Here is a 16642-nt window from a genome sequence, read left to right as displayed (position 1 = left end):
TTGTCATTATCAGTGTACACAGCCAATGTAGTCTCATTTGTACATTTGACATCTATGAAATATAGACAGTCAGCAAAACATGTAAAGACCTTTTAAATGCCTTTCTCACACATACACTCCTTGAAGAGACCACATAGCAAACATCAAAACTATGGCTTCTGGGAATGGATGCTAGATTATTATGCATATTTTATTGTCACTGGTGTAATTTTCATATTAAAAAAATATTTTGGAAAGAATCAAAATACTGTTATCAAAAGGAATACAAAGCCACATGTCCTTCATGCCCTTCTTTTGCACTCAGACATATCAAGACTATGTTAACCCAGCCTTTAAAAATATCTAGTGAATTATAATTTTAAACTTAGATCTTCAGTATAACCTATTTCATTGTTCGGTTAATAATTAGTTTTCATCAATATTTGTGTATAATTCCTTTATTTTTTTCAATATTGTTTACTACATTTTCAACTTGCTATATTGAAAACACTTTATTGTTGACCAGTAATAAAGTCTTACAGTTAAAAGAGAAGACCATTATCCTTCTGTATAGCAAGCTTTTGTTTTGAGGGCTAGATCAGCCAAAATTATTCAATGTTTCCTCAGAATATTTGAGTTTAAGTCATTTATGTAGTTTTATTTTTGTCATCTCTGCTGCTTTTCTGCATCATATAACACAGGACTCAAAGATGGATGTGACATATTTGTGGCATTAGCATTGATAATTGGAAAAATGGTCACATATATTCTATAGGTAGAAATCTTCTTTTCAAGTCCTAGGACTGAAGTATGCAATTTTCCATTCTACTAAGTATTTCTGTAACAGAAGTACTTTTCTAAGGAAATATTCTATTTAATAAGTTATTTCCCTTTAACCTATCTGTATATATGATATTTGGTAAGTATAGTAATCTGCATCTTGCTGAATTTAGTGTTATGCATTGCAACCAATTCCTGCAGTGTACTGATCCTTTTTGATTCTCATTCTGTGCTCTGCATTGATCATAACTTCTTGCAGGTAGAAGTTACAAACATAAAAATGCCCTTCTTTCCACTAGGTCAGTCACACTTTTGAACAACAACAACAACAAAATTATATGATTTGGTAAGCTATCTGTAGGACAGCAATTTGCCCTTATAGTCAAGAAGTCAATGGTATCCTGGGCCACATTAAGAAGAGTGTCAAGGGAGGTTCTCTTTCCCCTCTGCCCTAGTGAGACCACATGTGGAGTATTGTGTCCCGTTTTGTGCTCCCCATATATAGAAGGACAGAGGGTATACTAGAGACAGTCCAATGGAGAGCTAAGAGGATGATTCAGGGACTGGAATATCTGTTTTATGGGACTGCTTAGTCTGGAGAAGGGTAGACTGAGAGGGGATCTTATCAATGTTTACAAATATCTGAAGGGTGGGTGTCAAGAATAAGGTGCTAGTCTCTTTTCATTGGTGCCCTGTGGTAGGATGAGGGGCAATGGACACAAACTGGAATATATGAAGTTCCACCTCAATATGGGAAAAGCTTCTTTGCTGTGAGGGTGATGGAACACTGCCCAGATAGGTTGTGGAGTCTCCTCTAGAGACTTTCAAGACACATTTAGGCGCATTCCTTTGTGACCTGCCCTAGGTGATTCTGCTTTGGCAGGGTAGTTGGACTTGATGATCTCCAGACATCCTTTCCAACCCTTACCATTCTATGATTCTATTATTTTCTTGATGTATTTTGAAATACATTTTGAGATACTATATTCTCACTAATATTTTCTTGCACAGGACTATTTACACATGATATAATTTCGGAATTTAGGGTCACTTTTTCCATGTATGTTGTTGTCCAAGGAAAGAAAACATGGAAATTATGTAAATGTATGGAAAAAATGGCTGGTGGTAGAAAGAAATACATTAGTGGTTAGGACCGAAAGAAGTTTCTTCAGGAACAAAAATAATGGGAAGATAAAACTCTGACCACAATGCAGGCAATCTACAAATACAATTTTTTTTTTTTTTAATCTTCTGAAAGCAAAGTAAAGAATTCTAACAGCTCCACTACTGAGATTCATCTATTAGGTAGGAGAACAGATTGTAGCAAGGTGCTGGTTGGTGAATTCTCCCAAGTAACAAGTGATAGGAAAAAAGGAAATGGCTTCAAGCTGTGGCAGGGGAGGTTAGGGTTGGATATTAATCCATTAAAAAAAAAAAAAAGAGTAATGTGAGTAATGGAGTCACCATCCCTGAAGGTATTTAGAAGATGTATAGATGTGGTATTTAGGGACCTTGGACTCAATGATCTCAAGAGTCTTTTCCAACCTAAATGGTTCTATGATTAGTAATTTCCAAAAACAACAAGCAGAGATAATTTTGTTCCAGGATTAGAAAGGGTAATCAAAAGGACCCACATCATTATAATTTAATCATCCTCAATCTTAGATGAAATAATTTAGTGATTGACATGAGAGTTGATTAATATATATAATAATATCGGAAGGAAAAAAATCTGGTCAAACTAACGAAGTATATTTTTATGTTTCGTTTTACTGACAAAGACAGAAAAAAATCTGTAACATGCTGATAAAATTAATTTCAATAAACTCCAAATTAATTTATTGTGTCTTGAAAGCATAAAAAAACCTACTGCAAAACATGGTTAAAAGGATCACTTCTGAAATTCTTCGTCTTCTACTGGTGAACATTTTAACAGTTAAAAACTAATGTATGCATTGATCTACAGGACAAGTCACTGATAAAGTCTGATTTGGATAGCTTATTATTATTAGAAACCTTTTTTATAATGGAAATGTGTTGAATGTACAGTAACACAAGATGATAATTTCTTAATATTTTGAATAAACAGGAATTCTGTGGAAATGAACAACTCTTATATTGATATGAAAACTGTGGCATTGTAAAACAATGAGGATACTTAGAGCTCAGGAAAACACATCACTTTATAGAATATTCAGATGTGGAAACTATTTTATCTGGCAAAATGTTCAACAGAATTTAAAGCAACAATTTTTTGTTTGTTTTTGGTCTTTTTTTTTCTCCCTTTTACATCTTCCTTGTTCTTTGATCTTGAGTGGCATTGAATGTCCCTAGATTTTAATGGCACTGGTGTGATAGTTACCCTAGCATGGTTTATTTCTTCTTACCTAAGTCAGCTACAGAAGAAAGCATAAAGAAATTCATATTCCAGAACAGCGTTACCTGCAGTGAACCCCAGAATTATGCACCTAAGGGGGATGCTGCCTTACGTGAAATTTCATTTTATGACTGCTGCAATGATACCAGTAGATTAACGTGTTTCAAAGGTGCAACTTGGACATTCATCAAAGCAAGAAAACCCAAATTAACAGTAGGATGATTATCCAAATTTGTGGAAATTTACTCAGTAAAGTGCAAGAGTGACATTATATCTTTTTTTCAGCTGAGAAGTGCAAAATCTCTGCATCTCTAGCTTTCATCTGTTCATCATTTAGTAACACCTCAACATAAGGAGAAAATTCTTTACACTGAGGGTGACAGAGCCCTGGAACAGGCTGCCCAGGGAGCTTGTGGAGTCTCCTTCTCTAGAGACTTTCAAAACCCACCTGGATGTGTTCCTGTGCATTCCTAGGTGATCCTGCTTTGGCAGGGGGGTTGGACCTGATGATCTCTTGAGGTCCCTTCCAACTTCTGATATACTGTGGTACTGTGATACTGTAACAGCAGCTTTGTTATGCAAGTTCTGTAGTTTGAGTGAAAATCAAGGAATCACAGAACATTAGGGGTTGGAAGTGACCTCAAAAATCATCTAGTCCAACTTCCCCACCAGGGCAGGATCACCTACAGTAGGTCACGCAGGAATGTGTCCAGGCAGGTTTTGATGTTTCCAGAGAAGGAGACTCCACAACCCCTCTGGGTAGCCCTTTCCAGTATTTTGTCACCCTCACAGTGAAAAAGTTCTTCCTCATGTTCACATGGAACCTTCTATGCTCCCCATTTACACCCATTGTCCCTTGTCCTATCATTGGGCATCTCACTAGTAGTCCAGTTAACAGGGTACCAATCTCTCAAGGAGTTGATATGTATGTTTCAGTTTGATTTTTTTTGCTTTTCCAAGAAAGAAAACAAGTTCATTTTGTCACTTTATTATTCATTCACCTTGATTCCTAATGCAGGAAGGTTTGATAGAAACAGAAAGATTAATTTAACAAGATTTAATTTCAGGCTTCTGGGTGTAGAAATGAAAATAAATAGCTACTGCAGTTCTAGTTCACATTTTGAAACTGATGTGTTTCTAACAGCCTTCACCACCCTTTACATGCAATTGTTGTCATAGGAACTGTATTGGAAAAACTATATGCTTGGAATCCATAGAATAACCTTTGTAAGGGCACATGTTGAACTTAAGATACATTCCACTGCTTCTCTGCTTTATATTGTAAAGGCTTTTGCTGAGTCTGTCTGCAGGTCAGTATTTAGTGATTTCTACTATGGCTATGGTATAATATGGTAGATCTTCTTTGGACCTTCTTCTTTCCTCATACAGTATTTATTATCCTTGGATCTCAAACCAAGGGCAGTATATTATCATCACTTTTGTATGGGAAAACTGAAGAAGATGGAGGGAGCTTCCCAGCAGTCATGAATCAGGCTATATTCAAAGTCAAATCTCCCCTAATACATAATTCTTTTAATTTTTCATATTCTTTCCTCTCCTTGCCAGCTCTTTTTACATCTACAAGAAATACCAAAGCAAACACACAAAAAGTTACAGTCTACAAATCCTTAGGAGCTGTGTAGATGAAAATCAGAAATGGGTAGCTACCCTTTCATCCTCCCTCTGAATTAGATTTTCCATTGTTTAGTGAAAAATTAGCTAACATAATCCCCTAGATGCTCAAGGTCTAGTGCTCAGATTTCTAGGCTCAAATGCACTAAAGAATGGATCTTCCATTACATCTTTCTCAGCACAATGGAACAAGTGAACATTTGCTTCAGAGAATAACATAAAACCAAATTTATACTCCCCAAAGTACAAATTTTAAGTATTAAGAATGCAGTGACAGATGATTTTTTTCACCTTAATTAAAGCTAACTCAAAGTGCAGATGAAAAGGAAGTTACATGTCACATTAGCAAACTGCCCTGGAATACTGATAATGATGTTCAACCATGTTGTACAAATAAATCACCACAAATAACCTATGCAACAATCAATCATTTTGAAGGTAACAATGTAGAGACTAACTCTTACCTGTTTCTACATACAGACAATACACTGTGGAGTATCTGTGCACATTGTTCTGCACTACTGAAAGTCCAGTGAACTGCTTCCATTCATCTTCTACTTGTCACATAATTGTTATTTGGAGATAATACATAGCCTTCTGTTGTCTTACTTTCAGCCTAGGGCAGTGTTCCATAGTTATAATCTTCCCTTCTCAACCCCTCAGCAATAGCAGTCAAAGTGACACCTGATGTGTCACATTACATATACATACCACATGGAAAAAGAAGATATTTGTTCAACTCTCCCTGTTTGTTTGTTTGTTTGTTTGTTTTTTCCTAAAAAATATTTTTGGAGCAATGCAAGCAACAGACAGTTCTGCTCCCTCCCGTGCTGAGTATGTGCATATTTTTCAGAAGACTAATTATGTTTTTCAAAGCCCTTTTTCTCTCAGGCATGAAGAATGATGATATAAAGTTACAAGATCTGGACTGTAAATCAGTGCAATTTTAGTCATTTATTGAAATTTTCTTTGTGGATCATCATCTGATATCCTCTGTAAAATGGGTAATGCTCTTTCCTTCCACCTTGCATTGGGTAGATCTGAAAATAGAATTTTCAGGTTTGAAATTACATGGTAGTGTTCTAAATTCCTAAATGACCTTGTGATCACAGAATCACAGAATGTTTCTGCAGGGAATGGTTTTGTAGAAAAACAAACAAACAAACAAACTGAGACAAACCCTTCATCAGTATTATCTATATTCTTCTTTCCATTCTCCCTTCTATTTCCTGACTTTTTCATCCCTACAGTCTCCAAAGTGAAGACTTTCTTAGTTATTGAAAGAGGAAAATACCGTGAAAATTAGCACTTCAGTAAAACAATAAATGTAGTGAAATTTTCCAGTTACAGATTCACCACTCTGGGATAATAACATCAATGCAACAGGAATTCTATTAGGTGGCTAATGAAGTCATCAGCAATGATTTTAACAATATTAGAATATAGCACACAAGCATAGGACACAGAAGTGGGCAAATCATCAGAATTAAGTGTGGTATTAATTATTACCTTGGTTAAAAGATGGCAGCAATCAAAAAGAAGTCACATTTCCACTATACCTGCTATAGAAAACATCTTTTGTTGTCAAAAGATAAGGAATGCACATGTGCTGCTGTGCAGGAATTTGGATTTTACTGTAATCATTCAGATTTTTGTCTGAACTGTATGATATTATTCTTATATCTATTCAGTAATTTTCTCCTTGAACAATCCAAGCAATTGCCTTTATGTATTTAGTGCTATAACTACCTTCATGCCAGTAACAATCATATTGGATAGGAAAAAGAACACTGATACACCAAGACAGATATTTCTAAACAATTTCTAGTTTCCTTTTGAAAAAGTGAAAACTAAATATCTGAATCAGAATTGTTTCCATAGTGCCTCATTTATTTGAAAAAAAATCTTCTTGAACTGATTAAATAAGGCTATTTTAAAATCTCTGTCTCATTAAACATTGTATTACCTTAAATGGCTGTAAATTCCCTTTCATATCATGCTTACAAAATAAGGAGTAATTGATTTTATTATATATGGAAACTTGCTAATGGCATTTTATAGTATTCATATCAGTCTGATCCAAAGCTTTTTTCTTCTGAATCAAGGCTGTCCTTCTAACATTTTCAGTAGTCATCTCTGCCAGAATCACCACTGAATTCAGTTAATAATGCATAGTCTGAGAAGAGTTACATTTGCTGTAAACTCCTGTTTTCATGTTTTTTAAAATCCTTTAATATTTCCCCACAGTAGTAAGAGAAAGAAAAAGCTAGACATCATATTGTTAGAAATGAACCATTTGTCATCTCTTCCTCCACCTTATGCTTCCTCCTAAGCTGTCTGATCAGCATTGTATTGATGGCTTCTCCTAAGATACAGTGATTAACATGTGCCCTCTCACTCTGTTCACTTCCATCGTATGAAGTGGAGAGGCAATAGGGATTAATTAGGCATTTTCTCTTTTAAACAAAATAGTCTTTCTACATTTCACTAATTGACATGTTCAAAAAACAGCTTAGTAAAATGTTAGAACTAAATAACAAATGGATTCTGCTAGAAAGGTTATTAGGTGATGTTCAATTCTGTAAGAGCCTTGTACTCTGTTGCTGTAAGTAGTGTATGCTGTGCCAGCAGGTTGGGCTTCTGCCATTTTTTTCTGCCACAGAAAAGAAGGTTTTGCAACACTGTTTCCTACTTTAATTGATACTTTTACAATACTAGCTGCAGAAATATGGTTGTGATACCACGAACACACATTTCTGTTAAACCTAGCAGGACAATGCTGTCTTGTTCAATCACTGGATTGAGGGGCTCCTGATAGTTATGTCTAATTTGTTGGGCCATCTCAGTAACAGGCTAGGCACTTGTCTCTAGGGAAGAGGAGCTTGCACACTACAGAAACTTTTCATCATTATTGTCCCATTTGTCAGGCTGTAGACAAATAGTCACATACAGCTGGCGCCTGAGAGGCAATAGAGCATGAGCCTGAGGGCCAACATACTCAATACATTTTTAAAATTAATTAATCTCCCATGCTTCCTCCCTCTTCTCTTGCTATCTGCTTTCATTTTGGTTCTCCTGAATTGGCAGCTGGGGTAATATTTGTTGACAATAGTGTGGCTGTGAAGCTGAAGCACAAGTCCCTTAAGCAGAGGCATGTCAGGGCTGCCCCTTCATCCAATGCTGTGCGCTGCCTTAATTGGCCAAGGTCAACCAGCTTTCTCTCACTATATTTTCATAGTCCCTGGGTGAAAGAAGAACTCCAGTAAATGATCCAGTGAGTCATGGGACACTAAAATTTTCATTTCTAGTGTAGTTTATGATTTTTTTGGAAACAATTATTTTCTGCTTTTTAAGGGGAGATTTTTATTCCAGAAATGTCAGCTTAGAAGTTCTTTTGGAGAATTCACTACAGTTGGATGACTAATGCTTTTCTATTTACTTATTCATTTAAAAATTATTTTTAAAAAGTAATAAATAAATAATGTAAATTTCTTTGTCAAGAAAATTTAAAGGGATAATAATTATTTATTCATATACCTACTACACAGACATTGCCTAGAACTGGGGCATATGCAGATCATTAAAATATAACTAAAATCTAATAACAACACATTGCCATCAGACTAGGAGTGACTCTTCATTGGCAAACGTTGCTATTACAATGCTATTCTACAGAAAATGCTATTGTTCTCTAACTTAAATTTTATATCCTCAAATGCATGCCTCCAATAAGGTTGAGGAAGGAAAATCTGGAAATTGCCCCAGGGGAGTCAGTAGGAAAATTACTGATCATGTATTGAGCAATGAAGACCATAGAAGAAAACCAAAAGTGGTTGTATTTTTGTTTGTTTGGGTTTGTTTAGGGTTTGTTTTTATTTTATTACATAATGAAATGTACAGGCATAGTCATCAATCAGTTGCTCAGATAAAGAATACAGATTCCTATACTGACCCATATCATGGGCTGTGTACATTCACTTTAATGATATCACACATGAGAATAAGCATTATTAGACAAGGAAGTTTCAGGAGCATTCTAGTATAAGTGACAAAGTATGGAATGCAAGAGGGAAACAGCTTTATAATTCTTTCAAGGAAAAATGTGAGTGAAGAGATGAGGTAACACCATGGGATTACCCCTAAATTAGGACAGAAATATACAGTTTAAAAGACCATGAACCTATCTTCTAATACTTTTTTTCCCCCCTCCCATTATTGAAAAGCAAAGTTCAATCTTCATTAGCATTTGGTAAAAGTCAAAAATATTGTCAAGCCTGAGAGAAGTGCAGAAAACCTTTAACTTATTCATCTGATACATGTACCTCTCAAAACAGTGTTTTTGGAACATTTTATATATATGATTTGATCATTGATATATTACAGATATGACAGAGAAGTTGTGCTATCTTGTCTTCTATATATGACATATTACAGGTTTACTGAAGAAACTTTTCTGTCCTGTAGAGTTAGCAATGATTTTCTACTACAGTTACTTAAATGACCTATTTCTGTTACTCAGCACCATACCTCCACAATGAACTAAAATGTTGCTCTAAATCCCACTTTTACAAGCATAAGGAAAAGCATCAGGGTATTGGATGGTTCTACCTTTCCAATGGTCTGTTTGCCATCACCAGTTTCATGCATACTGAGCTCTACAAGCTACTTATAGAAGGTACTGACTGATTGCTAGAGTCATTGCTAGAAACATGACATGTCCAGATGTTGTGATTAGCCAATGCTTTTATAGGAACTCGAAAAACAGTCCTCCTTGTTTTCAACATGAGAAGGAAAATATGACTTTCATCTACACATTGATCTCTCTTGAAAACAAATTATATAACTTTCCATACTAAAAGTCAGATTTGGAAAAGTATAAAACCAAACCAAACCAAACCAAACCCCAACCAACTGAAAACAAACCAAACCAAACCCCTGGATATTACTTGATTATTTAATACATACAGAGGTATATTGATATCACAAATCACGGTCAGGAAGAAATCTTTCCTGTAGTGACAGGTTGACATTATGAAGCAGCATCCAGTTATGTCTAGAGAGATGGATAATCAGAGATCTCAGTTCATACAGGATTCCTATGATTTTGAAGAAACTGGATATGGCCAGATCCACATAAATGTCTAAGTTCTCTAGTGTTATGCATTGAAATGCTATCTTTTAATTGCCTGGATCCTTTGGCTAATTATACAGCCTTAAGTTAACCTCGTGACCTTCACATACATGAAGTCAGACATCTGTGAACTGCATTCATAAAAGTCAGTTTAGTAAATGGAGAGCCAGAGGGTGTGTGGATGCCTTGAAAACAGAATTTCCTGTGGACTTCATTCAGATACATGATCCAGTTGCCTGTAAACAAGCTAATGAGCATACTGAGTCTAGTCTAGCCCAAAAATAACAATCTCATTATCATAACTAATTTGTCAAGAGAAGTCTAATCTTAATAATTCTGTACCTGAATTAGGTCATTTTGAGCCTGCCTTGTTATTTCTATGTATAATTGTGCATCATGGACCTGAACGGAGGAATTCTGACTAGAGAGCCACTGCACTGCAGTTGGATTTGGTTTCCTACTTGTAGTGGAGCTGCAGTCCAAAGCTGCAGTTTTAACAGAAACACAGCTTTCACATTCCTTTTGCATACCCTGGACAGTGAGAAACAATCAGTTTGTGTTTGCTTCCAAAGTGACTATGTCCAAAGTACACACAAACAGGAACTCAGAACAGCTTGAAAAAAACATTATTTGATGTGACTTTCTCCAATTAATAGGAGGACTAGGACAGCTGTGTAGGCAATAGAAGAGCAGGACAAAAACTTCTGGACCTTGGTAGAAAGAATTTTATTTCATCTGCTTTCTAGTTTAGCAACACACTATGCAGACATCCCAGAAGATGTATGGGAAGGACTGTGATCCCCATAGCACCAGCATTAATCTTCTTCGGTGAAGCATTTCTCATGAAAACTACAGTTTTATAGCACTAAAGGGGAGGCGTAAAAGATGTAACGGTTTCCAAAGTGAGAAAGATCTGCTTTATCCTTTAGAAAGAGATTTTTTAAAGTTGTGGTGTAACATCTGTACAGATGTTACATACTGTTGAAAGATTATGTAGCAGTGCTCTCTCCAGACGGCAGCATCCCTTTGAGGCAGGAGGGAGCACACATCTGTCTTACCCTGTATGCATCAACACTTTGCTCATTCTAACAGTGGGAACAGTTGTTTTCTATTAAGCTCACACTGAAAGCTTTGAATAAAAGCCTTAAAAAGCTCAGCTGAAAGTATTACTTCTGAGGGAAACATGTAAATCTGGATGAGAACTTCCATTTAATTTTAATCTCACTATGGTAAACCTTGTAATTAAGATGATTAGATGACTGAATAAACCCCTGTGTTTATATCCTTTAGAATACCACAATGAAAAAACATAATCCTGTTTGTAGGAAAAAAAAAATAGAGACCTTTTAATATGGAGATACCAAACATACTATTTAAGCAGCTGGTAATTAATTAACCTCTTGCTTATCAAGGTACCTAAGAGTTAACTGTCTAGGAAATCCATCTTGGTGAAAAGACTAATGGGCGTGAGGAAGAAGTTGCCCACAATTAATATATTTCACAAGACAGAACTAAGGAGTTTGCTAACAAAAAAAGTATTAGTGGAAAAGCTGCTGCAGTAGACACATTTAAATGGTACAGAACTCCCAGTGAAGTCAGATGCAGCAGGGTTCTTGGGTTTTTGGAGGTTTTTTGGTTGTTTTGTTGTGGGGTTTTTTGGTTGCATTTATTTATTTATTTATTTTAAAAGTGATGGTCCAGGCAAAGCAGGAGGTGAGAATATGCTGGTGGCTGTTTGTCATCTTTTTTGCTGAATTATTTTTCTTCACCATTCTGAAAGAGAGGATACTGTCTCTTTCTCTCAAAAAAAAAAAAACCAAAAAATCCCTCTCGTTTTGCTGCTCAGCTATTTCTCAGTAAAAGTGATCATAACTTAACAAAGCCTTTTACTAAAACCGAGAAATAATTCTCTTATCTGAATCTGCACTGCAAACATTCTGAATGTATTTCATGTGCACTTTTTTTATTCTATTATTTCCTCTGTAAAATATTTGGACAACAATCTAAAGAAGACCTACATAAATAATCTATATATATATTGCAAGTTTGAGCTTGTTTGTTTATTGCGTTGCCTCTTGATAATATATCACAGCATTAATAAACAGAAATGAAGTCTGTATACACAGGAAACTTGTTTTCTGATTAAATTCTTGTCAAAAGAAATTAGTGCAGTGTTTTTTCAGTCAGTGGTACTTTGTAAAGACTTTCAGATTTTTCTAGAATTGTGTTCTGTGAGTCTGGAATGTAGATATTATTCATCCAAAAGGATTTTCTTTATATTTTATTTGAAAACATGTTAATAAATCTATACCTCTTTCAATATAGTGTTCTTTCATTAAATTTTGTCTTTCTTTTTCCCACAATGACATTGTAATTTTCTAAATGGGGTCAATCTTGAAATTTTTAGGCAAGTTTATAAGTAGTTATTGACTTTAGAGATCGAGGAATGGGATTCTGCTGGAGGATGAATTGCTTAAGAGGTTGTGGAGAATGATTGGATTTGATATTGTATCATTCATTTATCTCCTGAGATAAGTAAGTGAAAATTATTTCTAAAGGTGCTGATCAATGTGAATGAAGCAATATAGCACACCTTGTGGAGTTCATCCACAAAAAAATTATCTATCATAAAAAAAACATTCCCATAAGCCAGGGTCTTGTTAACTTTAGATGATTACACATTTCAAACATGCTTTAAATAGTCCTTAGCTTTGATGTATTAACTATGATAGCTTAATAGTCATACAAAAGTTTGTGCCCCAGGTGATTTTTTAAGAGTCAAAATTTCTTAGAACTATTTAGAAGATAATACCATCTTTGCAAATCAGACACAGAAACTAAAATGGAGCTTTCAAAACTGAATAAAAAGTAATTTAAAAATGTGGTTTAGTAGTTCCTGCATACAAATACTTGAATTTTCCCTGCTCTGCAAAAGGATTTTCTGTCTGGAAGTTTTGTATTCACTCCATGATTTCAGAATTGAATTCATACACTTTCCCCTTAAAGTTCTGCTTTTGTCCCAAATTAATTTTCACAAACTGACTGGTCTGGAAGCCTTCTTTCATTAATGTCTTGTACCTTATTGCCAGAGCTTTGTGAAATGGTTATTGTTGAAACATCAGCAGGTGTGCGATTTTTTGGAAGGCCATGGAGGTAACTCTCCCCTTTCCCAGAAGACTTCAGCTCCTGTGCTAATATCATTTGCAGTCCCATTGCAGTACCACAAGGACTCACAGTCTCTCAATGTTTTGCAAGTGTCAAGCTGGAGGGAAATTGCATGTCATTCTACACTACACAACAAACAAATTAAGAGCAGCCAAGTCACCTTCCCACTCACATGAGGTAGTTTTAATTTTTCAGTTATTAGTACATTATTTCAGCTTTCAGGTTTTTTATTACTTTTCTACATTGCACAGCTTTTCCTGGCGTAGCTGTGGTGACAAAATTATGCCAACAAGGGCTCAAAGTGTTCTGAAAGTAATTTTCCTGCTGGCATATCATACCAGTAGTTGAACAATATAAACTAAACAAACTGAATGCTGTCTGTGAGCACAGTAGGTTTCCACAGCAGGGATTTTGCTAGCCCAGTGATAAAAATGAAAGTTACTGCTTTTTCACCATCAAAGGCAATGTGTGTGGTACAGCAGAACATTGCATTGGAATCTGTCTAAATATAAGTTTAAAAAGCATAATTGCAGAGACAAATTTATAAACAGTTTAATGATATATAAGATACATTTAGTGGAATGGCAGCTGTTAAAAGGTGTATGACTACTCCACTATTTATCCTTACACTCCCAGTTTGTTTGGGGAAATCAAATTGAGCTGTGGTGTTGAAACCATCTCTCACTCCTCTGCCTACATCTTTCCCCTCTCAGTTTACTTATCACAATCAAGCCTTAACATCATGCACTCCATTTCATCACAGAGACTGTGGTGGTAAACTCAGAAATAGATTATAAAAGCAAGTGTAACAAAAGAACCTACTCAGAAGAGCAAAAAGTAAAGAGATGGCCAGAAGATAACAAACTTTAATTACAATGATAATTTTTATACAACAATAACAAAATAAATAGAAACTGAGCATATTTCTCTAACAGAAAATCAGAGCAGATTTTTTTTCTGCAGCTTTTCCATCTTCAGGGTGACATTTTATTTTTTCATGGCTCAAATCTGGAGGAAATAAAAATCCTGAAGGGGAAAACGATGGGCTATACCACAGCTTTGAAAAACAAGATATTCTGTTTAACATTATGTCTTCAGGCGTTATATGATATGCAAATATTGATGCACTTAGCTATCTGTAGACATGGCAGGACTGCCAATCTGAGAAGCAAAAAAGTAACCTCTGTAATATCTACACTTTCATTGAGGAATCCTCAGGCATTTCACAGGATTTTTGATATTTCTGAATTCTAGCAATGATGCAGTTGTACTGGAAACTGAGGGACACAGCAAGACAAAGCAAGCAAAATCATGGTGGTATTACTGAAAACGAAAGACACTTTTTGTTCAACAACAATATCCTGACACTCACATGTGGAATAAATTCTGAAAGGCTTCTAAATTCTAAAAATCTTCTGTGACCTCAAGGCAGCACATTCACTACTGATGGTGCAGAGAGTATTGTTGTTACATTCAAGTTTTATACTAGGAATAAAGTCTTGTAAGACAAATTGTGTTGCTGAGGTGCAACTTGCAGTATACAAGAATTAATTATTCCTTTGGTACTCCAAAATTGTCAGCAGAAAGGTGAATATTCAATTTTTCAAGTTTTACAGTCAAATACATGTTGTATCTAAAATACTGAGCATCCAATAATGATCAAACTGTAAAAGACCAGTGTTTATACAAGCTGCAGTCTACTGTACCTGGTGAATGAAGTGGAGGGGAGCACATCAGAACAACTCCTTGACCTTCACGTACAGAAACAGCACTTCTTGTCCGACCACTGAAGTTCCCCAGATCTGTCAAAAGAACAGAGCATTTTAGTTAGATTTTATATTTGGTGGCTACTGTGACTTACATTTTATTTCTTATTGTAAACCTGAGAGTTCCTTTTTTCATACTTTAATATAGACTAGGAAGGCCTTTGAAAATAAATCTAGTTCCATTACAAAAACAAATCCATGTTGCATTAGCCCTTTATCACTCTTTATATTGCACTTAGATACAGTATCAAAGGAAAAGCAGCAGACAACACATACATCATTTATAAAAAGAAAAATAACATTTAATAGTAATTTTATTTCTTTTTGCTATATTCTGTATGGGACTTTTTCACCAGTAGAAATTCATACACCCTGAAAAAAAGAAATTAAAGTGGAGTGAACACCTTGGCTGACATTCGGACAGATGATTTTGCTAACATCATCTAGAGAGGGCACAGCACATTGTCACGAGAAGAAAGGAAAATCAGCCACATCAGTTCTAAAAACAAATCTGGTCTGCAACACATTTTCTCTTTTTTAAAGTTTTCCTCCACCAGGAGAATAAGGAACATTTTTTTTTTTTTTTTTGGTACAAAAACTTTTGTATGGGGCTGCAGGGTGCTGCTATAAATAGTTCATTGTGTTTATTTAAAGCCTCTCAGCCAGATCCAATTACTCTTTTTACCACAGGGAACACTGGACCTGGATTAACATTTCAGGTGGATAGCTATGCTCTAGCATACATAAATGTAGCAGAAGAGATATGACAGCTCACTTCTGCCATCAGACCATTGTCTTCATTCCTCAGTGCCAACAATGCCATTTAAAGCCTCTATTCACTCAAGGCTTTTCTAGACACGTCTCTGGTGTGGATGTAAGGACAGTGGCAAAAAGTGTACCCAAAGACATCTTTGAAAAGGAGGCTGATGCTTCAGCAGACACTAAACAAAGATCCAATATATGAATAGATGAACCCAGAGGGAGTATGTCTCACTGACATTCAATATAAGTGTTGATTTCTGTGTACAGGTCAAGATGCTGGTATAAGCCAGGCAGCACTGAATGGTTTGAGGAGATTGAGTACAGTTACCGTCTTAACTGCACTCAGGTGACAGTTCTCTGTGACTCGTATTGCTCCATGCCTAGCAGTTCATAAAACAGAAGTTCAATGATTTTCAAAAGTAAAATAAGTTGATCTTTGATGAATATATTAATGAGTTTAGGTACACTTTTTAAAATAGAAATAGAGTTATAATCTTTCCAAATGCTTCTTTACATTTTTAAAAGCTGTCTTGGGCATAGGCAGATGTTAAAATGTAAATAGCTCTAAATTTGCAGGTTTTTTGTCAAAATAAATCAATGTTCTCATTTCAACAAGAGATATGTTCGAATGGAGAAAAGGTGGATTTTTTTTTTTCAGTAGAATTTTAACAAATAATAAAACTATAGTCTCAAATGATACAAAATTTTGCTAGGTAATAGTTAATGAAATATTGTATTGCATTTAAAAATAAGACCACTATGGATTATAATGCAATCTGGTGTAAATTCACTTAAAAATGTCACCTACTGAATCACAGAATGTTAGGTGTTGGAAGGGACCTCCAGAGATCATTGTGTTGAACTCCTCTGTCAAAGCAGGGTCACCTAGGGCAGGCCATACAGGAACATGTCCAGGTTGGCTTTGAAAGTCTTCAGAGAAGGAGATCCACAACCTCTCTGGGCAGCCTGTTCCAGTGCTCTGTCACCCTCACACTAAAAATGTTTCTCCTCATGTTGAGGTAGAACTTCCTGTGTTCTAGCTTGTATCCA

At 35.5% G+C, this 16642-nt stretch overlaps 1 protein-coding gene across 1 annotated transcript in view; it reads right to left on the bottom strand.

Annotated features, from left to right (window-relative positions):
• CNTN5 (contactin 5) overlaps positions 1–16642 on the bottom strand; it is a 265100-nt gene that overhangs the window by 182699 nt on the left and 65759 nt on the right. Inside the window, exon 5 of the mRNA XM_054389935.1 lies at positions 14771–14866. Within this exon, the coding sequence (XP_054245910.1) occupies positions 14771–14866 (96 nt within the window). The remainder of the gene's footprint in view (positions 1–14770; positions 14867–16642) is intronic.

Source organism: Indicator indicator, chromosome 1 (assembly GCF_027791375.1).
Source record: "Indicator indicator isolate 239-I01 chromosome 1, UM_Iind_1.1, whole genome shotgun sequence".
Taxonomy (NCBI): Eukaryota; Metazoa; Chordata; class Aves; order Piciformes; family Indicatoridae; genus Indicator; species Indicator indicator.
The sequence above is the reverse complement of the archived record's forward strand: the minus strand, read 5'-3'. Positions and strand labels throughout refer to the sequence as shown.